This window comes from Dipodomys merriami, unplaced genomic scaffold, assembly GCF_024711535.1.
Source record: "Dipodomys merriami isolate MVZ:Mamm:240054 unplaced genomic scaffold, mDipMer1.0.p SCAF_1175, whole genome shotgun sequence".
Lineage (NCBI taxonomy): Eukaryota > Metazoa > Chordata > Mammalia > Rodentia > Heteromyidae > Dipodomys > Dipodomys merriami.
The window spans coordinates 112,336-136,482 of NW_027202466.1; the positions used below are offsets into that span (position 1 = coordinate 112,336).

Genomic DNA, 24,147 nt, shown 5'->3' on the forward strand with positions numbered 1-24,147 from the left:
CCCCGGGGAGGACTGTTGGGCACAGTCTGCGGGCGGGCACACTCGGGCTCACTGTAAGGAGGCACAGCCGTGTGCTGCGCCACTCTGCACTTCTCCGCCTTGCACTGCACTCATGGGCACACAGTGTCTTCCCACGCTCAGAATTCAGGGTCTGTGAGAGATGAGTCGGCAAGAGAACCGTCAGGTTTTTGAGAACAAGAAAAGGCCTCAGTTGGTAGCAGGGCTACCAGGCACTGGGACATGGGGTGTTGAAAATTTCATGGAGGGGCTGGGAAGGGGGCTCAGTGGTAGAGTACTTGCCTTACAATAATGGGCACATAAGCAAAAAAAGCCTGGAAGTGGCGCTGTGGCTCAAGTGGTAGAGCGCTTGCTTTGAGCTGAAGAGCTGAGGGACAGCTCCTGGACCTTGAGTTTAAGCCCCATGACCAACCAAAAGAAAGAAAAAAAAAAGTTCATCGAACTAGATGCTGGTGGGTCACATCTGTAATCCTAGCCGTTTGAGAGGTCAGCCTGGACTAAAATAACCTACCTCAAAATAACCAGAGCAAACAGGCTGGAGACACGGCTCAAATGGTAGAGTGCCTGCCTAGCAGGTCCTCAGTTGAAACCCTAATACCACTAAAATGAAGGAGGGAAGGAAGGAAGAGAAGGAAGAGAGAGGAGCTGGGGGAGGAGTCCATAGCGTACTTGGACCTGGAAAATGTGTTCTCTGATGTCACCCAATGCTATTCCTGCTGGCTTTTTTTCTAGTACTTTCACATCCCTCTTTGTGATCCATCCCACAAGGGGTGGGAAGTCCCAGGTCTGCCCAGCACACTGACGGCCTTCACCTCTCCAGTGAGGAGAGCAGAGGGAGGGCCAGAATGTCACAATTTGTTCTCAAGACCTCATACTGTACTGTGGCCTGAGCCCCATGGGAAACATCCCTGCAGGGCAGCCCTGGGCGGGGCCCAGGGCGATGCTCTGACCCGATGCCTCCCTTCCAGGATCAGGAAGGGGTTTCCTTGTGAAGCCAGGGTGGTGGCAAGGATCCTGCCTCAGTTCCTGGACGACTTCTTCCCGCCCCAGGATGTCATGAACAAAGTCATCGGAGAGTTTCTATCCAGCCAGCAGCCGTACCCGCAGTTCATGGCCACCGTGGTGCACAAGGTACAGGCGACTGGGTAGGGAAGGAGCAGTGGTGGAGCTGGCTCCAGGTCTCCACTGGCTTCGCCGCCCGCCAGGGCCATCCAGTCCTAACCAGCAGCAGCTCAGGCCCCAGCCGGTGTGCGCGGCCCCGCTTAGCTGTGTCTCTCCTCCCTAGGTGTTCCAGACTCTGCACAGCGCGGGACAGTCATCGATGGTCCGGGACTGGGTCATGCTGTCCCTGTCCAACTTCACGCAGAGAACGCCTGTCGCCATGGCCATGTGGAGCCTCTCCTGCTTTTTTGTCAGCGCATCTACCAGCTTCTGGGTTTCAGCCATGTATCCTTTCCTGTGCTCACCTCCTGCCAGCCCTTGCCTGCTCTGTTGGCATTAGGTTCAGATGTTGTTTTGTTGTTTGTTTGTTTGTTTGTGTGGGGCCTGAACTCTGGGCCTGGGCGCTGTCCCTCAGCTCTTCAGCTCAAGGCGAGCGCTCTACCACTTTGAGCCACAGCACCACATCCGGCTTTTTTCTTTTTGCTTATGTGGTGCTGAGGAATCGAACCCAGGGCCTCAGGCATGCAAGGCAAGCGCCCTACCACTGAGCCACCTTCCCAGCCCCTGTTGTTTGTTTTTTAATTGAGGTACAGAGGGGTTCCAGTTACATAAGGTGATGAGTACAGTCCTTTCTGAACAGTGTCATCTCCTCCTTCATTTTCTCCCAGTATCAGGTTTCGCTGAAGGTTTTAAAACCTAACATTTTAGACCCCCACAGCATCAAGGTGATGTTTGCCCAGTCCCAAAGACATAAAATATGGACAGGACACAAAACAGAAGGGCCAGCCATTTGCCAGCCAGGCTTCGAGGAGGGAGGTCTGGGGGGGGGGGGGGGCGCTGCAGTGTGGCAGCCGTGTTGGTTAGGGTTAGTGGCTGGTGGAGGAGGGGCGGCTCAGGTCAGCCCCTGGCCCTGCGGTGGTCCATCCACTAGCATGCTCTGCCCCCTGGCTTTCTTCCCAGTGCTGCTTCTCATTAGCGTGTGTCATTGTGCCATGGCCGCCTCCCAGGGAAAGTCCTCAGTGAAGAGCCAGCTCCTGCCCCACAGTGCTGCCAGCTAGGAGCTCCCGGCTTAGTACCCCTCCCCTCAGCAGACCACAAGAGGCTCTGCTCAGAGTGGCTGCGGCAGTGCCGACAGCTCGGCCCTGCCTTCCCTTGTGCTGGCCAGACCAGCAAGCAGCCACACGCGGCCTTCCCTGCACTGAGCCGGGGCGCGGGGCTCCCAGCTACCAGCACTGTGTCAGGTAAGTGCTGCCGTGTGGGAGAGCTGGGCTGCAGGGAGAGGGGCATAGGTGCTGGTGTTCCTGCAGCCCGCCAGCCTGCGCACAGGGCTCCCCAGGGAGCCCCTCCCCACCCTTGCCAGCATTCTCCCTTGACTCCTCGCCAGCCTTCCACACCTCATCAGCAGGATGGGCAAGCTGGAGCAGGTGGATGTGAACCTTTTCTGCCTGGTTGCCACAGACTTCTACAGACACCAGATAGAGGAGGAGTTTGATCGCAGGGCCTTCCAGTCTGTGTTTGAAGTGGTAGCCACACCAGGAGGCCCGTATCATCGGCTACTTACGTGTTTGCGAAACGTCCATAAGGTCACCGCCTGCTGAGCACCTGTGGCAGGATGGCTTAGTAGCTGCAGGAGCCAGAGCCGGGAGCCTGGACCGAGCGTGCAAGCACACGCCTGCCTCACCTCAGGCTTCCGCTTGCATTGTTGGGGGGCAGCTAGCAGTGTGGGATAACTCATAGCAGCAGTGCTCTGCAGCGGCGACGGCGGCCATGCAGGGAATGTGCGTGTCGGGGGTGGAGCTTGCGTCCTGCGTCCTGGCCCTGCTGTCTCTGGTGCCAGTCCCAGTCAGTGGGGTGTGCGTCCTTCGAGTGCTCACCAGGCGGCAGCTGCCCTGGGGCAGGAGTCTTGGTTCTGAGCCCTCCTGTCCCGCAGGCAGACTCCCACCAGCCCAGTGGGCTGGCACACGTTCGCGTCTCCTGAACAGGGTACGCCTGGTGCACCGGTGTCCGCACACAGACGCTGTGGTGTGCAGCCAGCTGGGGCTAGGGTGCCAGGCGCCTAGCTCCTGTCTCCTGTTCTCTGTTGTTCTCAGGACTTAAAAATTATCTGTAAGTAAAGAGATTAATTTTAAATGTAACTCTTCCTATGCCCGTGTAAAGTGTGTGATTTGCAAGGCCTGTGCTGCATGTGATCACGTCCCTGGAGGTGGGAGGGCCCCAGGCTGCCACGCCCCCTCCAGCTGCTCCGTCCGCTCAGCCGGTGCCTCCTGTAGCATCCTAATACCTGGTGGCACGTCTCCCTTTTTTATGCATTCACATTTACTTAGAATGTAGACAGAGGTTGCCGTCGGGTGCCCACAGCAGAAACCCTTCCTCCCTTCCTCGGGCTGGCTCCAGGGGCGGCGAAGACCTGCTGTCCGCCGTCCGGGTCTGCGCGCACTGCAGCACTCCTCTCGCTGTCAGGAAGGGCGGCCGTGAGCGGTCTCTAGCGCCCAGAAATGTTGGTTCTGATAACTAGTTCTGAGCTGACTCCAGGTGGTGGTCTCCATGGAGCTGGCCAGCAGTGTTGAATACACCATCCCTTGCCTGTTCTGCACAGTGGGTCCAAATAGGTACCTGACCGGCAGCCCCAGGGTGTCACTGTGCTCTACTTTGCCTAGGCTTCTGTTAGTCAAGAACAAAGCATAGTGTTCCAGTAAGTGGTAAGGGTAAACTCCCAACACCTCCTCTTTCCCTTCCTTTCCCAGCTCTGCGCCTACCCAGGCCTTTCAGCCCAGAGATCTGCATCAGAGCCCACAAAGGGGCTCCATCTCAGACAGGGCGAGACGGCAAGGAGGAGAGGGGTCTGTGGCAGCTGAGCTCAGCTCAGGGACCGCTCTGCGAGCCCATCAGAGCTCCCTGGAGTGCCCCTGTAAATGAAGATGAACCCAGGACAGAAAGGCTTTCTCTGATTTCTTGGCTTGAGTTGGAAGTTCTGCTTACTGTCTGACTTGGTGGTAGGACAGTCACTGCCTCCCTGCACCCTGGAGGCTAGCCTGCATGGTTGGTGACCTGTATGCTAGTTAGCCCAGTGGTTGATGTTTCAGGGTTTACCTTGGTACATGATGATTCAGTACTATTTTCCAAAGGAGAGAGCTTTTAGTTAACTGCTTGTCAGTCTTGTCAATGTTTCAACTGCCCAAGACCCTTGCACTCCCTTGGGGGGAGAGGGGAGGTGGGGACAGCCAGAATGCAGAGTTGCCCACTGTGCTCATGGGGGGGGGGGCACAGGGAGGGGACTCCCCACTGCAGCCCCACTGCTGAGTCTTTTGCCAGTCCCGGCAGGGGCCTCCCAAGCTGACCTGAGCAGAGAAGAGGCTCTGAGTTTGAGGAGGACCTTGCGGGTTTTAGTGAGAAGTAAGGAGGTCACCAGCTCTCTCGCTTATCCAGGACTCCTGCTTCTCATCCCAGCTTTCCCCATGAATGCCTGCTGGGAGTGTTTGTGGACTACCGCCCCACACCCAGCTTGTTCCAACAGGCCAGATGCTGCTCCAGGCTGTGTGCTTACATGTGAGAAATAACCCTGTGAGTGCACAGTGTGGAGCCGTGCCCTTCGGGGTCCTGTCCTGGGCTCGGCTTGGTTCTGTTGGCTCTGATAGCCCTTCTTGGTGGGGACGTCAACCCAAAGACCTGCCCTGTGTTCGAGATGTACATGAGTTCCCGTGTCTAATCGTGTAAGGTGTGCGCATGTGCAAGCACACACGAATCTATTTGTATACACACACACACACACACTTGAAGACAGATGTGCCAGGCCTCTGGACGCACCTGTGTGGTTCCTGGCACTGAACTGAGATCCGCCATGGAACGTTGGCTGGGTGACCCAAGCACCTGAGGAGCGGAACTCAACAGAGAAGGGGCCCGCCGCCAGGGAGCCCGCAGGAAGCGGCGTCATCTGGTCAACTCCGCAGAAGGACCGGAGACTTTATCAAGTTCCTCCAAATGTATGGATTCTGAAATTTCATTGAAAATACCGCTTTTGGTGGTCAGTTTTTTGGTGTGTGTGGGGAGGTAAGGTTATTTTTGTTTCCTGCTGGTACTATCAGGAAAGATTTTACTGAAACCAGGGTAGAATTATCTGGCAATGCACTTAAGCATGTTTCTTCTCCAAAAATGTGCCTCCCTTTCTCTGCTGGCTCTGCTGGCCTATGTAGGTGACTTCCCAGCTGTCAAGTGTCCTTTTTTGCTCTTGTTTCTGCCTGCACCTGCACCCCTCAGGAGGGAAGGCACCGGAAGGCACACAGGGACTTCTTGGGGAGCCTCCGGTGCCTGCCCACCACGGAGCCCGGCTGGGCTGGGTCTTACACAGCAATACCTTGGCTCGTGGCCACCTGGCGGTCTGGGACTAGCCAGGTGTTTGTGGAGGTGGAAGGTACTTTCTTCTTGCCACCCACAAGCTTCCTCCTGGCAGACATCCCCGCGTGGACTTCAGTCTCTCCCTACTGGGACTGTCGCCGGCACTGCCCATACTCGGGGTCCTCGAGCCGCCCAGGGTCAGTGCAGAAGACACGGAGAGCTGTTGAGGCTGAGCAGAAGCTGCCCAAACAGACTTGTGACAACTGAAGGGGGCCTAGAAGGGCCAGGCAGGGCCTGACAAACTTGGGCGTGTGGGGACAGAGTTGTGCTGCGAGCTGGCTGGGCGTCGTGGTGCTGGGGATGTGCCCGCCCAGCTGTGGCCATGGTGGAGGCCCCGTGCGCACTGCCGCTGTGAGCCGTGCACGCGCGCATGCACGCGCAGGCAGCAGCGCCGGGAGCAGGCCATCGGCTCCCCGGAGTCAGCAGGGCCAGGATGGGCGAGTCCCGGAGCCCAGGCCTGGCTGTCCACTTCCAAGAGGAAGGACTGACATGAGATGTATATTTAGTTGTTTGTTTTTTTTTAAACTGCTGCAGACACTGTACAGACAAATTAAAGGAACAATTAATCACCGGTGGTACTGTGTGAGGCATGCTCTGCGCGGACACCTCCCCGCGGTGGTACTGTGTGAGGCGTGCTTTGCTCGCACACCTCAGCCAGCCACAGCAGGGGCAGTGATGAAGGTAGGAACCTGGGCCTGGCCGGGCCAGGGGGCTGCCTCTGCCTCCGTCTCTGGCAGATGGCACTGGCAGAGCTCTGATGACATTGGAAGCTCACTGGGCCAGGCCTTGGCTATGGCCTTGTTTCTGCCTCCACAGTGGCTCCCAGGCTCTGGACACAGCACAGGGTTGGCTTTGGAGGCCCTGTATGGCCTCTCTGGCCCCCTTCCTAACTACTGGCCCCCGTGTGCCTGACCCAGTCCCATCTCCACCCCCAACACTGGCCTTCCCACCTTCAGCCTGTGCTGGCCACGGTGCCTGCCCTATCCCTTGCAGCTTGTAGGTCCTTCCTGTCCAGATGCTCTGTTCATCTCGGTGCCTTCCTAGGCCCCTCCCCAGAGCTTGGTGCTCAGGGTCGTAGCCTCCGGCCCTGCATTCGGTGCGCACTTGCTGAATGCCTGCTGTTTGCAGCTAACTGGAGGGAGATGTCACGGTTCCCCAGAGGCGCTGGCCCTGTGGGTGAGGCCAGGAGAGGCCTGCAGCCTCCTCAGGTTCTGTGAGGTCCAGGCTGTGATCTAAGCATCCCATCCTCTCCCTGTCAGTGGCCCTACCACATGTGCATTTGGTGGGGGGCAGGCGGGAGGTCACTAAACTCCTGGACCCCCAGCGGCCCCGCCCTTTGGAACTCGCTGAGCTCAGATCACTAGTGGAACGAAGCACCCCTCGCCCTGGTTCAGGTGTGGACAGCAGACCTTTGACACGCCTGCCGAATGGGGCCAACTGGATGAGAGAGGGGCAGGCCCCCTGGTGTAGGCTGGCAGCGTGCCCCACTGGCTCCAGCAGCCACACAGGGCCAGAGCGGGCTTGGAGGCAGGTGGCTAGGCCCCTCTTCTCCCACCACCCCCTGGGACGGACACTCCTGCCGGCAGCGGCTTTTATGTCTTCCTTCTGAAAGCATTCTGAAGCACCTTCCCAAAGGAAGCGCCTAACCGCATGGGGTGAGGGTGGCGGCCAGTGTGAGGTGAGTGCCCACGCCAGCTCTGGGTGTCTTGGAGCTGCAGGGAGCACTGGTTACCGGATTCGAAAGGCTCTCAGGCAGCGCAGTGAGGCACCAAGGAATTCTCCAGGGACCTGAGTGAGCCCAGCGCTGGCGTGGCCACCTTCCTGAAGCGCGTCAGGACTGCCGGCCTGTGCTTCCTGCAGAGCAGGCGTTCGGGCCATGCCAGACCCATGTGGCCAGTGGGTCAGGGCAGCCTGTCAGCCAAGACAGGGCTAAAAGTTCGGGGTCTTGGGTCAGAAGGATGGCAGCCCCCAGCGTACGAGCTAGACCCCCAAGTCCCCTGCTGTCCACCCAGGACCCTTCCCAGCCCCCCAGGGGTGGTTTGCCTCTCCCATGCAGTTCTAGTTTCTGAGCTGTTCTAGGTCACCTGGACTTGGCCCTGCTACCTCTGGCCATTGCTCACTTGTACACTCTGACAGGTGTGTGTTGACACACATGCACAGGTATGTGTGTATACATGTTGGCACACGCACTGGTACATGCGTGCTTCCAGGCCTTCCAGACTGTTCTCCAGCCTCCAAATTCCTCCCCTGAGCCCAGGCTTGGCGGACAGCCACCTGCTCCAGAATGCGCCTGGCACCCGGCGTGCTGTCCGTGTTCTGTCCTGGGCCTTGTGCTCCTGAGCCTGGCCCAGCCCAGGCAGAGCAGGTGCCACAAATGCTGAGTGAGGTGGGCCGCGTTGGGCTAAGCCTCGTGATTGAGGGAGCACTGAGACCCAAGAACACAGCAAGTCCGCCCGGCCCCGGGCCTCGGCTCCCGCTCTGGGCTGACTGCTCCCTCTCCCTGCAGGTGCTGCCGGGCACCCACCCTGGGCCCGTCCCACAGCGACTGAGGTCCCAGCAGGCCATGCAGCTGTGCCAAGGTATGGAGGGCACCCCTTGGGACAGGCACAGGTCCCTAGGCGGGGGCACTGGCTTGGCCAATCCAGTATGTTCCTGTTATTGGAGGCCCAGGTGAAGGCTCTGCTTAAGAGGAGCCCCCACCCTGGGCGGTCCCTGTTCTAAGGCTCCAGTGTACCCCAAAGCTGAGAAGAGAAGGTAGGAACCTAGCCACACCTCTGCAGGTGCTGCTGGGGTTGGGAGGGGGCATGGGGCGGCCCTTGCTGGTTACACTGCCACCAAACTCGGGCAGGCAGGGGTACTGGCGCTTCCCTTAGGAACATCTGGCTACGGGAACCCAAGCGCCAGTAGTGCCATCCACCATCGGCAGCTGTCCCCTGCCAGGGCCTCATGCCAGCTCAAGCCCTGAGATTTGTGGAAGGGGTTGGGTGGGGCCGAGGGGCCTCCATGGCTCCCCCAGGATGCTGGAGGAGCTGTGCTGGGGGTTGGTGGTCCCCCTCAGCCCTGTGGTCCCCATGCTGAGGCTAGGGGCTGTGGTGAGGCTGGACTCCGAGGCTGTTTGTCTCTCCGTGCGTGCGGGGGCCAATTCCACATGACTGCGAAGGCCAGGGGGCCGGTCCCCAGCCTCCCTCCGCAGCATCCACTCCCGTGCCAGAGGAGCAGGGGCTTTCTGGAGAAAGGGGCCCTCTAAGCACCCTGCACATGTTCCTCCGAGCTCAGAGAGCCAGGCCCAGGCCCCACACTGGACACTAGAGGGCGGCGGGGAGCTGGCAGGCCAGCAGCAGGACCAAAGACTGCCCGTAGCACAGTGGAATCGAGGGGGCCATCACAAGCGCCCTAAGTACAGCAGCCGTGAGCATCTGGAGGGGGCTGCATGCCTGGGTGGTGGGTACATATCCCCGAGTCCCTCCCCCCAGAGCCAGATAAGGGGCGCCACCAGGCGTGGGGGTGAATGGCAAGGCCAGTGAGCCCTCCGGGGGCTGCCACGGACACCTGCTGTCCCCCAGACACTTCCATGAGGCTTCCTCCCCACGCCACATGCTGCAGCCAGACTGGGCAGCTCCTGGGTCAGCTGCTGTTGCTTATGGGCCCCGTGTGCTCCTTTCTCCAAGGGCGCAGCTCCTCCTCCCTTTGGTCAAGTCCAAGACGGACAGTCGCTCGCCGTTCCCTTGCTGAGCTGGGGGACATGGGCTTTAGCAGGCCTGTCGATGGTGTACTGGCCCGCCGGGGCCTTGGGCTCCATGGACTCTTGTTTGAGTTTTACCTTTTAAATGTTAGTCATGGCTGGAAATGTGCCTCAGTGGTAGACTGCTTTCCTAGCATGCATGAAGCCCTGGGTTTGATTCCTCAGCACCACATACACAGAAAAAGCCAGAAGTAGTGCTGAGCTCAAGTGGTAGAGCGCCAGCCTTGAGCACTGAGAGGCACAAGGACCGTGCCCAGGCCCTGAGTTCAAGCTCCAGACTGGCAAAAATTAAGTGTTGGCTATGGATGCCCTGAAGCAAGCCTTCCCCTTGGAAGACCCTCCATGGCGCGCTCCTGCCGGCCTGGCTCCCATGGACGCCTGGGGTGCGGGCCTTGCCCAGCCCTGCAGAGGCAGGCGTCCCGTGCCCAGCCCGGCCCTCGGCCCACCTTGGGTGCTGTGTCCCCTGCACAGCCTTGTGGTCGTGGCTCTGCAGGAGCTCCCTGCACGCCCCACCTGGCCCTAGTGTACTGCCGGGGTGTCCAGCGCTTCCCATGAGTTTTCTTAGGCTTTTCCCAGTTTTCCCGAGGGCTCTTCCTCATCTCCGCACGGTGCTTGTTTCCACCACCAGTGCAGGGCTCCTGCCCCTGCCTGTGCCCGAGGGGAGGACTTGGCCCCCGCTGGCCTGAACTGCGTACAGGGCCGGGGCTGGGCTCTGGCTAGCCTGGTTCCCTGTATCCACATGACCTGAGGCTCAGGGTGCTCAGTGGGTGGGGCCGATGAGGGGAGCAGGGCCTTAAGAGTTCGTGCTATCAGAGTGGCCTGAGGGGCCCCCTCAGGCCAGCCTGGTGGGGTCTTCTGGGAAGAGTGAGGGACCCCACAGCACCAGCAGCCCCCTCGTCAGGGCAGCCATAGGCTCCTCTGGACCAATCTGCCCATCCTCTCTGTGGCTCGGCTTGCCCTGTCCCAGCTCCCTGGCCTGCGTGAGCCAGGTGAGGTGAGATGTGGGGTGTCACGAGGCCTCAGGGAAGCCTGCTGGGCCCACGGAGCGGCTGTCCCAGGGGCTGTGAGGCCCAAGGACCAGCCGGGTGAGAGGAAGAGGGAGCTGGGCTGCAGGTGGGGCCCGGCCGGTTCCTGCAATATTGATGGCCCGTCAGTGCGGCCCTGATTCCTGTGCTTTCAGTTAAAAGGTTTCTGTTGTTGTAGCTTATGCCGTTGCTCTGTTGCTATGGAAACGTGACATCAAAATGACGTTTCCCGTTTAAAAGCTTTTAACTAAATTCCTGCCTGTCAGATGTAGGCCCCATTTTGAGCGTGGAGCTGCCTCGAGCGAGCGAGCGAGGGAGCAAGCGCACTGCCTCCGCCCATGGTGCGCTGGCCGGGCCTGGGGCCTCACCTGAGCACCGTCCTTCACCCCGCAGGGGCCTCCAGCATGGCGGCCGCCGAGGTGCCCAGCTACCTTGTGTCTCCTCCGACGGAGAAGCACCGGCGGGCCCGCAACTGGACGGACGCCGAGATGCGCGGCCTCATGCTCGTCTGGGAGGAGTTCTTCGAGGAGCTCAAACAGACGAAGCGCAACGCCAAGGTATATGAGAAGATGGCCAGCAAGCTCTTCGAGATGACCGGCGAGCGCCGTCTGGGCGAAGAGATCAAGATCAAAATCACCAACATGACCTTCCAGTACAGGTGGGTGAGGGACGGCGGCAGGAGAAGGCTGCGCTCGCCTGCTCCTGGCCACCTCGGACCCCGGGTCACCAGGGGTCCATGGGTGAGATGGCCTCGTCTGACCGTGTGTGCGGCCTGCCCTTGGAGAGGCCGGGAAATGGAGGCCCAGCAAGAGCAGGAGCCTGGTCAGGAACTCCCGGGTGGGAGTGCTGGGTGGCTGTCGTCTTCCTGGGTCTGGGGCTGATGCTTGGTGTGACCGAGATGGCGTCCTTTCCCATACAACGCTTCAGGGGGTAACATTGCCCAGGCGGGAGCTGCAGGCCGCCAGCCAGGCTGGGCCCCGCCCGCCACGGTCCCTGAGCTCAGCAGCGTCAGGCCCCCCCGTAGAGATAGGCAGAGCGAGCCAGAGGGAGAAGGCTCGGCTCCCAGGCCTGGCTGGCCCGGTCTGGAACTTTGAACAGCATCTGAGCTAGGCCCAGGGTGGGTGAAGGGAACATTGGGGGCTGACCCCATGCCCAGCTCAGGGGTAGAGCCTGGCTCTGGCCCTGGGGACTCCTGGTTTGGGGATCTCTAGATCTTCCCTTAACTTTTCCTGTGGCTCGTGCCAGGACAGCTGTTCCCTGCCCCACAGCAGGGGCCTGTGTGCCCAGGGCCCCTCTGCCACCAGCATCGTGACCCCACACGCAAACCACCATGCACGGCCCGGCCGTGAAGGTGATCCGGAAGGGATCATAGGCAGGTTAGGGGTCGTGGATGGTCAGGGTTATGAACTGGGGGGCATGGGGTGAAGGTTACAGGAGGGTTGAAGGTCATGGTGTAGAAGTGAGGCACGTGGTAGGAGCTGAAGGCAGACGGCACTGGGCCCACGAGAGGCCTGTCCAGGCTGCTCAGAGGCCTTGGGTCCCCAGCTGGCAGGCGCCACCCCGGCCTCACAAGGTGCTGTGTAGACACTTGCCTGAGAGCATGGCCACAGAGGAAGGAGCTCCACGCCCCTCTCAGGGAGACGCCAGCCCAGGGGGGGCCGGACAAGGCAGGAGGGGAGTCCCTGCTCAGGGCCCGGCCTCCTGGGAGCCAGGCAGGTCTCCTGGGGTCTGGAAAGTCCCTCAGGCCCTGAGACCCCATTTCCACGTGTGTTGATTTTAGGAGGGGTCTGAAGCCTGTCTGTATCGTCTGACCCTCACACCCTCCCCTGGTCAGCCTGACAGGAGCTACTGAGCAGAACTGCCATTAATTTGAACCTTCCGCGGGTGGCGTGAGGGCTGGGGCACGGCTGCTGTCCAGCGATGGACAGGCACGTGGGGACGGCCGCCCGGCGCTGCTCTGCCTGGCTCCCTGTCGTCTGGGCCCCGGCCCCAGCACCCAGTGAGGATCGGCCTGCACCGTTTCCCCACCTCCCTTCTAACTCAGTTCCTCAGTGGTGGCCTGGGCGTGCTCCAGTTGGCGCCTGGCTGAGTTATTCATTATTTATCCAGAAAGCCTTCTTCAGCGTCCCAGGGGAGGGATTCTGTCTCCAGCCCTGGAGATGGAGTCTGAGAGCCCAGGAGGCCCCGGGGACGGGGTTCAACAGCCACTGTGGTCTAGGCGTGCACACACTTCTATCAGCCGTGTTTACCAAGGGGAAAACTGAGGTCCAGATAGGGAGAGCGTCTTGCCACACAGACCTTAAGAGCGTCTTAAGATGACGCTGTGATTGGGTGAACAGTTTCTATCCCAGCCTCTCCACTGCATATTTCTTTTTCTTCCAGAACTCTTTGTATAGGAAGGTTATCATACTAACCATGGGACATAGTTTTTTGGAACACCACTTGGGCCTCTGTGCTGAAGATGACGGGGTGGCCAGCAGAGGTGGAGGAGGCAGATGGGGGAGGAGGAGGAGGGGTAGCTGTGGGGGAGCGGGGGTGGGGGGCTGATGGAATGCCAGGTGTGAGGTTCACCTTCCCCACGCCCTTCCCAGGGTGGTCGGACACACCTCCACTGTCAGGAGTACAGCTGCTGCCCCGTGGGCCTCGTCCACGTGGTGGGAGGAGCCCCAGGCCTTGCCGGCTCCCCACAGCCAGCCCCTCCACCTGTGGCCTGGTGGAGTCAGCGGCCCTGCTCCTCCGCTGTGCCTGTTTGCTGGCAGCTGTCCATGCAGGATCTAGCCGTGGAGACAGGTGACTGTGAGGCCAGGGCCGGGCCTGGGCCCGGCCTGCCCTCAGCTCTCTCCTAGGAGAGAGCACTGGCAGGCACTGGGAGACCCCGTCTGTTAGGCAGAGGTCCCCACCCACCCTGGCTTGTGGCCTGTACCCTGGCTGGCCACAGCCAGCCACCCTGAGGCCTCCCTTCCTGTGCAGAGAGGGTGGGGCGCAGGCCTGGGCCTTGGCCCAACCCCGGGCACAAATGCACTGTGCTGACTGTTGGCAGGGGGCCGGAGTAGAGCGAAGCATGGGGCGTGTGCCCGGATGTCCAGTGTGCGGTCGGGATCTGGGTCCTGCCCAGGCCGATGGGGTCCCAGCGGCAGGTCAGGACCCAGGCTGGCTCCCATAGGCTCAGCCAGCAGCAACACTGAAACTAGCGTGCTCTTGGCTAGGCGCTGAGCATGGATGAATTCCATCTTGTGAGGGGCTTACTCTTTCATCCCCATTTTAATGATGTGAAAGTGGAGGCTCAGAGAGGTTAATGAACCTGCCCAAGGTCATACAACAAAGTAGCGTGGACCAGATTCAGCCTCAGTGCTGTGGACACTGTGGCCTGTGCTCCTGTGATTCTGTTTTGTTACAATGCCTTCTGACCCTGTGTATAATACACCATCTAGTCACGGCATTTCATTACTGCTGGTACGCATGTGAAAAGCAGTGTGCACGCACTGCAGCATCTAGAACCCGAAAGCAGCGGGTCCCTGCCCCCGAAGACACCCTTATGTTGGCTGTGTTGCCTTGCTAACAGGAGGCTGCTCAGGTCCCAGTGCCCCCCACCCCCATCCTGCTGTCCCGGGCCCCCGAGCTGGCTGTGGAGGCTCCTGCCGTGCTGGCACACACCTCACCCTGGGGTCCTGGAGCCTGGCGACCCCTCTGCCCAGGGGCCAGGCGGGACGGGCTGCACTAGCTGTTTCTCACCCTTGGCTCTTGTGTCTCTCGTTTCAGGAAATTAAAATGCATGACAGATAGCGAGTCCGTCCCACCGGACTGGCCCTATTACCTAGCCATTGATAGGATTCTGGCCAAGGTCCCCGAGTCCTGTGAGGGCAAACTTCCGGATGGCCAGCAGCCGGGGCCCTCCACGTCCCAGACCGAGGCGTCTCTGTCGCCGTCTGCTAAGTCTACCCCTCTGTACTTACCGTATACCCAGTGCTCCTACGAAGGCCGCTTTGAGGACGATGGCTCCGACAGCTCCTCCAGCTTACTGTCCCTTAAGTTCAGGTAGTGTGTCTTTCTTCTTCTCGCCACCCGGGTGCCCCGCCCGCCCGCCCGCCCGGGCTTTAGTGCCCCCAGGCCCAAGGGGCTCCTTAGCTGCATGGAAAGTTCCTTGACCTCTCTGCCTCAGTCTCCCTTCTGTTAGGTGGGGATGAACCAGTATTTCCCCAGAGGGTGGCTGGCAACTTCCAGCCCGCCCGCCCCCCTGGGGCCTGCCGGGGGGGGGGGCCTTCCCCTCCCTCCACAGCATGGAGGAGGGGCTGGGCTGCACCTCCAGAGCGGTGGCGCCCCCACCCCATCTTCCCACGCTTGGGCAGCGGAGAGCCAGAGCGCGTGCACGAGAGGCACCCTGGGGTGCAGGGCTGGCCAGCCAGCTTAGCAGGCGCTTCTGAGGCAGGGACACACACAGTGGGCCTTCACGCTAAAATAGGAGTTGACGAGCTTTGAGGAGACTGGGAAGAGTATGGCTTTGAGTCACGATCTTCAGTTCTGGGGAGCCGAGGTGGGGGAGGCGTCCGTGTCGGGGGACCCTCGGCCGACATGCCACCGCCCGTTGCCTCCCACTGGAGACTTCTCACGGAAGGGCCCAGACGCAAACGGGGTGGGATTTATGGCCAATTGTTCTCTGGATGGCTGAGTTGGGTTCCCAGGCTCAGCTGCCCGAGGCACAGGCAGAGCTGGGGAGGGCGCCACTGTCCCTAGGCGGGCTGCCCACTCGGCTCAGGCGGGCGGGCGTGGGGTAGGCTCTCAGCAAGGGTCACTGGACGCCTGCCACCCCAGCTACGGGCTCCACGGGCAGCCGGGCCCGCGCTCTTCTACCTCCCACTTCTGCCGGAGCTCCGGGCCCTGGGAGGAGCCTGTGGGCTGTGTCACCCACCCCCCCACCTCCAGGTCCCATCTCCAGCTGCAGGGAGACCAAGGGCTCGGATCCCAGGCCCTTCCTCCCAGTGCCTGTTTCCTCATCTGCCCAAGGCTAGCTGGGCCTCGCTGGGCCGGGCCTCCCCGGGGAGCACCAAGCGCCACACACACAGCTGCCCCCGTGTCCCGGGCTGGCCTGTCCACCCCGAGTCTGCTGAGGCCAGGCCCCCCCAAGCCCAGGGGCTGGGGCATCTTGGGCCACTGTGCCTCTTCGTGCCCCCAGAGCGCAGGATGCGGACTGTCCCTGGGTCAGCAGTGCCCAGGCCCCGCTGCCTGCTTCCTGTCAGGGCAGGGCCGTGGCTCCAGGGCCTCATCAGGTCAGCAGAGCGAAAGGGCAGGGGCGGGGGGAGGGAAGGGGCGTCGTGAGGCCCCGGGTGCCCCAGGCTGTGAGCCGCGCTCCACAGCCGCTGCTGTCCTGGCCCCACAGGTCAGAGGAGCGGCCAGTGAAGAAGCGCAAGGTGCAGAGCTGCCACCTGCAGAGGAAGAAGCTGCGGCTGCTGGAGGCCATGCTGGAGGAGCAGCGCCGGCTGAGCCGCGCCATGGAGGAGACGTGCCGCGAGGTGCGCCGCGTGCTGGACCAGCAGAACATCCTGCAGGTGCAGAGTCTGCAGCTGCAGGAGCGCATGATGAGCCTGCTCGAGAAGATCATCGCCAAGTCCAACGTCTAGGCCTGGCGGCAGCGGCGGCGGCGGGCACCTGCGGCCCGTCATCTGGCTCACTGGGCACAGCGCCCGCTCTCCCAGGCAGGGCCCCGAGAGACGGCCAGCCGAAGCAGGCCTCACGGGCTGCTCCTCCTACAAATGCCCCTCCCAAGGGCTCTGTGAGGACCCATCAGGCCCTGGGAGCCAGGGTCCCATCTCCAGCATGAACGCCCTTCCTCAGGCCCAGGCCAAGGCCTCCAGGATCGCTCCTTGTCAGAATGTTCTGCAGTCTGCTCATCATCAGAGTAACGGGCAGGGGGACTGGGAGCTTTTGATGGTGAACGTGTCCTTCCGGCACAGCCTGAAGGCCTAGTAGCTGCATCTGTGCCGAGGGGCAGCGTCAGCCTGTGAGTGGACATAGGTTGGCGTCCAGAAACACACACTGCCAAAGGGGGCACCCGTGTCCCCCCACCCAGGGCCCACTGCATCAGCCCTAACATCGCCTCTGTCTTGGCACACCCCCACAGGCCCCTGCTGCCTTCTGGGGGCCCTTGGCACTGCAGCCGGACCTGCCCCCCCCCCGAGGGGTAGCGCCAGTGCCAGTGGCATGCCACCTGCTGCCCACACACCTGAATCCTCCGGCCCCAGAGACAGACACGGTTCCTGGCCTGAGACTCCCCTCAGTGGAGCCAGACAGTGCAGAAACCATAGCAGACCATGCTCCGTGCTAGGTGATGTGGGGAATCGGCTGGAGGGAAGATGGAGCCAGATGTGGAGCTGGGAAGAGCAGTGCACTCAGGGAACAGCCAATGCAAACACCCGCAAAGCCGGAGGACACCGGGCAAGGCCCAGGAGCAGCAAGGGGGCTGCCACCCGCGGCCAGCACCCAGGGCCGTGTGCCTGCAGGGAGGAGGAGAGACAGACCCTGTGAAAAAATGATTACTACGTAGCTGTAAAAGGAAGTTTCAGTTGCAGACGTCAGGTGATGAGTAGTACACTGCATCTTGCTCAACCCTATTCCTTCCATCCTCCCCCCCCCCCCCGCTTCCCTTCTCGACCCCTGCTGCCCCCCGAGTGTGTGGTTCCGTTCTCGCCTGGTGTACGTTGGGTGTAGCCTTCCAGGGAGGAGCTTGGCTGGGTTTGCCCCAGCGGCAGTGGCTGTGCGTCCTGCGTCCCCTCGCGTGTCCTCGGCAAGTACTGAGAGCCCCCAGCTGGGTTCATCCTGTCGCTGGCCAGGGCTTGGCTTTTGCCACCGGAGCCGCACGAGAGGCTGGGACTGGGCACATCCCACGAATGGCGTCCAGCTTGACTGGTGCCCTGGACGGTGGGTCCGAGCGGCGGTGTGGTGCCATGTTTCCCCTTCCTGCTGCTGGGGGTGGGGGGTGCCCTGTGCTGGGATGAGAGTGGTGTAAACCCCCGTGGACGGTCACTCGCGCCACTTGCAGGAGAGTGGCAGGGGCTCTGCCAGGTGTGGGACCGTGGTGCCCCATGTGTGGGGCGGGGCGGGGCGGGGCGTTGCGTGCAGCCCAGAGGCAGCAACACGCACGGTCCGCTTGATCCTCTAGCCCCTGGTGGTCAGGACTGTCCCGACCCCAAGTGCTGTGGCCAGAGATGGCCCTGCTGGAGGCAGTGGGCCGCTCGGGTCCCGGAGCGCGTGGCCCCGCTGCTGTGGAGGCCGCGGCCCCGCCTCTGGTTTCTAGCTGCCCTGACACGTCTGCGCCCCGAGCCAGCAAGAGCCAGCAAGCCTTGGGCACTGTGGACCGTTGTGGGCTGGTGCAAGTGCTCCAACTCCCTCCTGAACAGTAGTGGGGTGACCCCCGAATGATGGAGGATTCCAACATTTGTAGTGTTGGGGGAGTCTGCTTGTAGCTCAGGTAAACCACATTTAAGAATTCTTTTGAGCCGGGCGCTGGTGGCTCACACCTGTCATCCTAGCTACTCAGGAGGCTGAGATCTGAGGATCACGGTTCAAAGCCAGCCCGGGCAGGAAAGTCCATGAGACTCTTATCTCCAATAAACCACTAGAAAACTGGACGGTGGTACTGTGGATCAAGCGGTAGAGTGCTCGCCTTGAGCTGAAGAGCTGAGGGATAGTGCCCAAGTTCAAGCCCCACAACCGACCAAAAAAAATTCTCTTAATTTGGGGTGCTAGCTGTGGGTGCCCAGTAACCTGCCTGTCCCCGGCTTCTAACTGCCGCGGCTAATTGACCTGGAAGTGTCCACATCTCTGCCGGAGGCCAGCTCCCAGGCTACAGGAGGAATGACAGGGCTGGGCGGGGAGTCCAGAGGCCTGGGGAGGTGACAGGCAGGTTCTCAGTTGTGTGGTGACATCTTTAGACTTTTCTGGGTGCTAGAACCTTCCGCCTGTGTCCTTGGGGCATCAGCTCACACTGGGGGTGTACCCCCCCTTTCTGTGGTAGAATGGAATCTAAGGCCAGGCGGGACTCAGCCATCAAAACACATGCGGTTGGTGATGTCCCCTTGTGCTGATGACTGTGATTTGTCCCTCCATGGCTGGTCCATTTAAGGAGAAAAGTGACTCTGAGTAAATGCTGAGAGACTTGATAAGGCTTCCACAGATGGCATATCAACACTGACAACTAAAATCAGGAGCCAGGCAACTGTGCTCACTTCTACCTTACTATTTCATGTTGTTTTGATATTTACACAAATGCATTGATAAGTTAAAAAAAAATAAAAAAATCAGGATTAAAGATGAAGAGACAAAATTCCCTTGTTTTCAGATTATGTTTTTATAGGCCTGGAAAACCAAGTATACAAAAAAACAAGAGCTCTTTAAGCCAGTTTATTCATACTAAAAATGAAAATGAAGCCAGGTATGATAACTCATGCTTACAATCCCAGCTACTCCAGAGGCAGATGTAGATCGTGGTCTGAAAACAATCTGGGCAAAAAGTTAGTGGGGCCTATGTGAAAAATAACTAAAGCAACAAGAGCCGAGTTTCAGCCTCGCAAATGACACCCAAAAGAGATGAGGCATAAAGAGATGGCCCACACGGAGCTGTGATTGAAAGCAATAGCGTTATCTGCGGATGCGTCTAACCACAGAAGCCAAGGAGCGACCGTGAAAGACGCAAGGCTGGCCAACGATCTCCTGAACCCAGTAACTTTATGTACCTAATTCCAACATTCTCGACAATGTATGTTTTTGTTTTGAAATGGACAAAATCATGTTTAAATTCTTGTGAGGAAAGAGTGAAGCTGAAGACCTGGGAAGCCACAGCTCACCTCCCAACTATGAAACACACCGCTGGAGACTGGGTGCAGCACCTGCGCACTGAGACCCCGAGCCTGCGCACTGAGACACCCCCCCACCCCGAGCCCGCGCACTGAGACACCCCCAAGCCTGCACACTGAGACACCACCCCCACCCCGAGCCTGCGCACTGAGACACCCCCCACCCCGAGCCCGCGCACTGACACACCCCCACCCCGAGCCCGCGCACTGAGACACCCCCCACCCCGAGCCTGCGCACTGAGACACCCCCAAGCCTGCACACTGAGACACCACCCCCACCCCGAGCCTGCGCACTGAGACACCCCCCACCCCGAGCCTGCGCACTGAGACACCCCCACCCCGAGCCCGCGCACTGAGACACCCCCCACCCCGAGCCTGCGCACTGAGACACCCCCCACCCCGAGCCTGCGCACTGAGACACCCCCAAGCCTGCACACTGAGACACCACCCCCACCCCGAGCCTGCGCACTGAGACACCCCCCCCACCCCGAGCCCGCGCACTGAGACACCCCCCACCCCGAGCCTGCGCACTGAGACACCCCCCACCCCGAGCCTGCGCACTGAGACACCCCCAAGCCTGCGCACTGAGACACCACCCCCACCCCGAGCCTGCGCACTGAGACACCCCCACCCCGAGCCTGCGCACTGAGACACCCCCAAGCCTGCACACTGAGACACTACCCCCACCCCGAGCCCACGCACTGAGACACCCCCACCCCGACCCTGCGCACTGAGACACCCCCAAGCCTGCGCACTGAGACACCTCCCCCCCAAACCTGCACACTGAGACCCCCGTGGACGGAGACCCCCGTGAGCACACGTGCGGCTGCGCACCGGGACCCCAGCCGGGGCTGGCTGGAGACTAGCCTCGGGGCCTGCTAAGTGCGCCCGGAAAGTCGCAGGTGGGCATCGGATTGGCCAACCGTGGGCCGCCTCCTGCCCGTCAGGCCGCGCACTCACGGGCAAGGCTTGGGCAAACTTCCAGCTCCCAGTGTCAACAACCAGCAGAATACTTACTAGAAATTGAACTCTGGACATTTGGAAAGTATTTATTCCTTTCAAAACAGTAAACCCAGTCTGTGTTAATACTCCTCACGATTGCAGAGCCGTGAGAAGCGTGGCGTTGGCTGGCAGCATTGCAGATCTCGGGCTTCAGAGTCTTCCCCCAGGAGCCCCGGGCCTGTGGTCTGCTCTGCGCCTCTTGTTCTGGCCACAAAGTGTGGGAATGGGGCTGGGAAATGGCTCCCGTGGACGTGTACCTGGAGAAGAAAGGACCACTTCAGTAACTTCCCAGATCATCCTGTTCTGACTCTGCCCTGCCCAAGCACAGGAGTGTCTTTGCACGCTGGTGCTGGTTTTGATGCTGGTTCTGAGGGATGGGGTCCCAGGGCTTGGGCTGTCTGCTGGGAAGTGCTCTGCCACAGAGCTGCTCCTCCAGCCCTGGTCTTGTTTTTAAGCTTAGTTGTGAGCCAGGCACTGGGGGCGTGGCTCATGCCTGTGGTTCTAGCTCCTCAGAAGGCTGAGGTCTAAGGCTCAAAGTTCAAAGCCAGCCTTGGCAGGAGGTCTGTGAGACTTGGATCTCCCATTAACCACCAGAAAAGCTGAAGTGGAGCTGTGGCTCAAGTGGTAGAGCGCCAGCCTCCAGCAATAATGCGCTTGGTCATTCTACTGCCTCTTCCAGGACATTTGCAAGAACAATGCATTTTTTCGTGTGTAGTCAGGCGGACAGACGAGGCCGACTGCCTGGGCTCTGGCCCCCGCCGAGGGCTCATGGGCTATCCTTCCGCCAGCAAGCTGCACAGCAGAATGTTGCTTCAGATCATTGGAGGAGTTGCACGCTGTGTGCCCAGTGACCCTCAGGGTCCACAGCCCTATCTGAGAGGCGTGTGTGGGAACCCGCCTTGCAGCCTGGCCCAGGCCACCGCTGGGAGGCATCCAGGGTGGAGTGGGGCCGGGAGAGCCCCCCTTCCAGGAGCTCGCCCCCCCCCGGCACCCCCCTGCCCTGTGGCCTGGTGCACCTCCTCCCTCAGCCATCCCACACAGCGCATAGCTGGGACGGGCTGGACAGTGCACAGAGTCCGCAGCCGTTTTGTGAGGTAGGAGAGAAATAGCTTTGAGTAAAAGAGCAGAACTGGGCTGGAGTTCACATTTTGAGACGAGATAAGAGATAAGTAAACATAACTGAAATGCAGCAAGATAGGTAGCGCCACTAAGATGCTTCATCCCTAAGTCTACTTCATCATCAGGAGCGGTGCTCAGCCCCCAGCCCCCCCTCCCCGGCTCGGAGGCTGCAGTGGCTGAGGGTGCAGCGGGCCGGGTGTCCCCGAGGCCCGCTTAGCAGCTTAGCGCCGTCCCCCGAATCCCGCCCTACAGCCTCCCTGCTAACGGCTCTCCATTCACAGTCCTGCAGGGCCCAGTTCTCCATTCACAGTCCTGCAGGGCCAGCTGCCAGCAGCCTGTGCCCCCGAGGGGAAGCAAGCCAGCCAGCCACTCCCAGCAGCAGAGGACGGAGCAGGTGCACGGTTCTTGGTCCTGGGCCACACCTGCGCAGGTGCAGCCCTGGGAGGCTGGGCCTGCAGGGGGAGGGGGGACAGGACACCAGAGTTTATTTATCGGACCTCGACAGCTGGTGGTCTGGGTGAACTCCGGACACGCTCCCCGACACAGCCTGCGGACGGCCATCGGTGTCAGTGATCTTCTGTAAAACTAAAGGCTGCTTTTGTTCTGGGCAGGAATATTCTCAGTTAAATCCAGCCACATGTCCGTTCCAGGCTAGGAAGTCAAGCCAGACATCTAAGGCAGTTGCTGCAGAATCTGATGAACACTTAGAACAAAAAAAAACAAAAAAGCAAAGGAACTGGAGGTGTGACTCAAGTGATAGAGCGTCACCCATGAGTGGGGAAAAAAGCCATGTGAGAGACTGAGGCCCTGAGTTCGAGCTCTGGTACCACCCTAGCCCCTAAAGCAGCAAGTATGTGGGATTTTTTTTTGGTCAGTCATGGGGCTTGAACTCTGGGCCTGGGCGCTGTCCCTCAGCTCTTCAGCTCAAGGCTAGTGCTCTACCACTTGAGCCACAGCACCACTTCCAGTTTTCTGGTGGTTTATTGGAGATAAAGAGTCTCATGGACTTTCCTGCCCTGGCTGGCTTTGAACCGTGATCTTCAGATCTCAGCCTCCTGAGTAGCTAGGATTACAGGCATGCCCACTGGTGCCCCACTAGGTGGGATTTTTGTTGTTGTTGCCATTTCTCCATACTCTGTACAGAAAGAGTGAGGTGGAGCTGTCTGCCCAGCAACCTCAAGGGAAAAGTCTGGTTATACCCAGAGCTAGTGGGCGGATGTGGCTTCTCTATAAGAGAGAAAATCCCAAACCAGACCAGTGTTATTCTCCCATTTGCAGCCAAACACAATATTAAACAGAGAAGTTGGTGGCAGGAAGAAAAGGAGATGCTGAAGTGGCAGTCGGGTCCTGGGGTGGGTGGGCTGTGGGCCCGTGGGGCCAGCTGGTGGCTGGAGGCGGTGGCTGTGTACCTGCTGTGTTCTCCAGCCCTGGGCAGCAACCCGCAGGGCAGTAGCGGGAGGGGCGGGCGTGGCAGGAAAAGCACTCCAAGTTCCACCCTGCGATTGGTCCCCTGCTGGCCACTTTCAGCCAAAGGGACGGCAGGCTGAGCTGCTGGCCTACAAGCGGGGTGGTGGTTCAGACCGCGTGGCTGTGGGGGTGTCATCTGCCTGCCCGCCCCTGAGCCCGGTGGCTGGGCTGGGCCCCCCAGCTTCGGGGTCCCCCAAGGTCCAGTCCATGGACACAGGCCAGGGATCCCAGCAAAGCTGGGGACCAATGACCCCCCCCCACGCACCCCAGCCCCGAGGAGGTAGTCATCAGACTCCAGCCTGCTCAAGGGGCTGGGGGGGCGGGGCTGGGAGAACCCCGCCCGTAACATTCGGCGCTTTAGGAGCCCATAGGGTGTGGCGCAAGCCTGGACCTCAGGACAGGAAGGATCCGGGCCACGGGGCAGCCAGGGCCTCTGCCTCAGGGTGGAGCTCCTGCCTCCCGCCGGCCCTCCACTGGCTGCGACCCAGGCTCAGTGGCAGGGGGTCCGGGGTGCACGCACCCTGACAGGGGAAGAGGCCAGGATGTACGGAGACGCCAGGGAGGGCGTCCAAGCGTTCTCACCTGCCGTGGAGACTGGAGGGAGGGGCTGGCAGGGTGGATCCCTGCTCCCCTCCCCCAGTGCCCATCACCAGCCACCCTTCATACCTCCCTCAGAGCCAGCTTCTGTCAGCATCTGGAAGGTGCTCTGTGGTGTCCTACCTGCTTGTGTGTGTGCCTTGATCCTCCCTATTAACGCTGAATCTCCCCTCGGACTTGCCCCAGCCTCTGGGGGGTGAGAGGGCAGGGGAGGGGGGCTGGCGGGGGAGGGGGCTTCTCCCTAGCGGCCACCTGCTCCCAGAGCTACTGGTGCTCGAAATTTAGATTCTGACGCATGCCTGAGCCCCACTCTCATTAAAAAAAAAAAAAAAAAAAAAGCCTTTGTCTTTTCAAAGCACTTTCAAGAGACTTTCCAAGTTGGGCTCGGGACTGAGCGCCGCCCCAGGGGCCCAGCTGGCATCGTCGGCAATTATCATTAAATTACAGGGACAATTTTAATTTCACAATAATTAGAAATATCAACTGCAGCCCAAGCCTTCCAAACTAATGGAATTTTAATGGGCAGCTGCTTAGGTTACAGCCAAGAATAGAAACGTTCCACCCAGGTGGCTGGGACCAGGGCCCTGAGGAGGGGGGGGAGAGGAGGAGGGGGAGGAGGGGGGAGGAGATGGAGGGGAGGAGGAGGAGAAGGGGGGAGGAGGGGGGCCTGGGGGAGGCCTGGGAGGCCGCCCAGGCCCAACCCCCTACAGCTACCCTGAGTGGTGGGAAATGGGGCTGCCTGTCAGGTGGAGAGCCACACCCCAGATTCCATACACAC

At 60.4% G+C, this 24,147-nt stretch overlaps 2 protein-coding genes across 2 annotated transcripts in view; both read left to right on the forward strand.

Moving 5' to 3' along the window:
* LOC138822918 (huntingtin) overlaps positions 1-6,146 on the forward strand; it is a gene marked incomplete at its 5' end in the record, with an annotated part of 115,004 nt that extends 108,858 nt beyond the window's left edge. Inside the window, 3 exons of the mRNA XM_070015895.1 lie at positions 987-1,149; positions 1,304-1,464; positions 2,564-6,146. Coding sequence (XP_069871996.1) covers positions 987-1,149; positions 1,304-1,464; positions 2,564-2,777 — 538 coding nt within the window. The remainder of the gene's footprint in view (positions 1-986; positions 1,150-1,303; positions 1,465-2,563) is intronic.
* Positions 6,147-10,676: 4,530 nt separating this feature from the next.
* Positions 10,677-15,953, forward strand: LOC138822916 (myb/SANT-like DNA-binding domain-containing protein 1). The gene is made up of 2 exons (XM_070015886.1): positions 10,677-10,996; positions 15,713-15,953. Exons 1-2 carry the CDS (start codon positions 10,677-10,679, stop codon positions 15,951-15,953), a joined length of 561 nt encoding a protein of 186 aa, XP_069871987.1.
* The last annotated feature ends 8,194 nt before the right edge of the window (positions 15,954-24,147 follow it).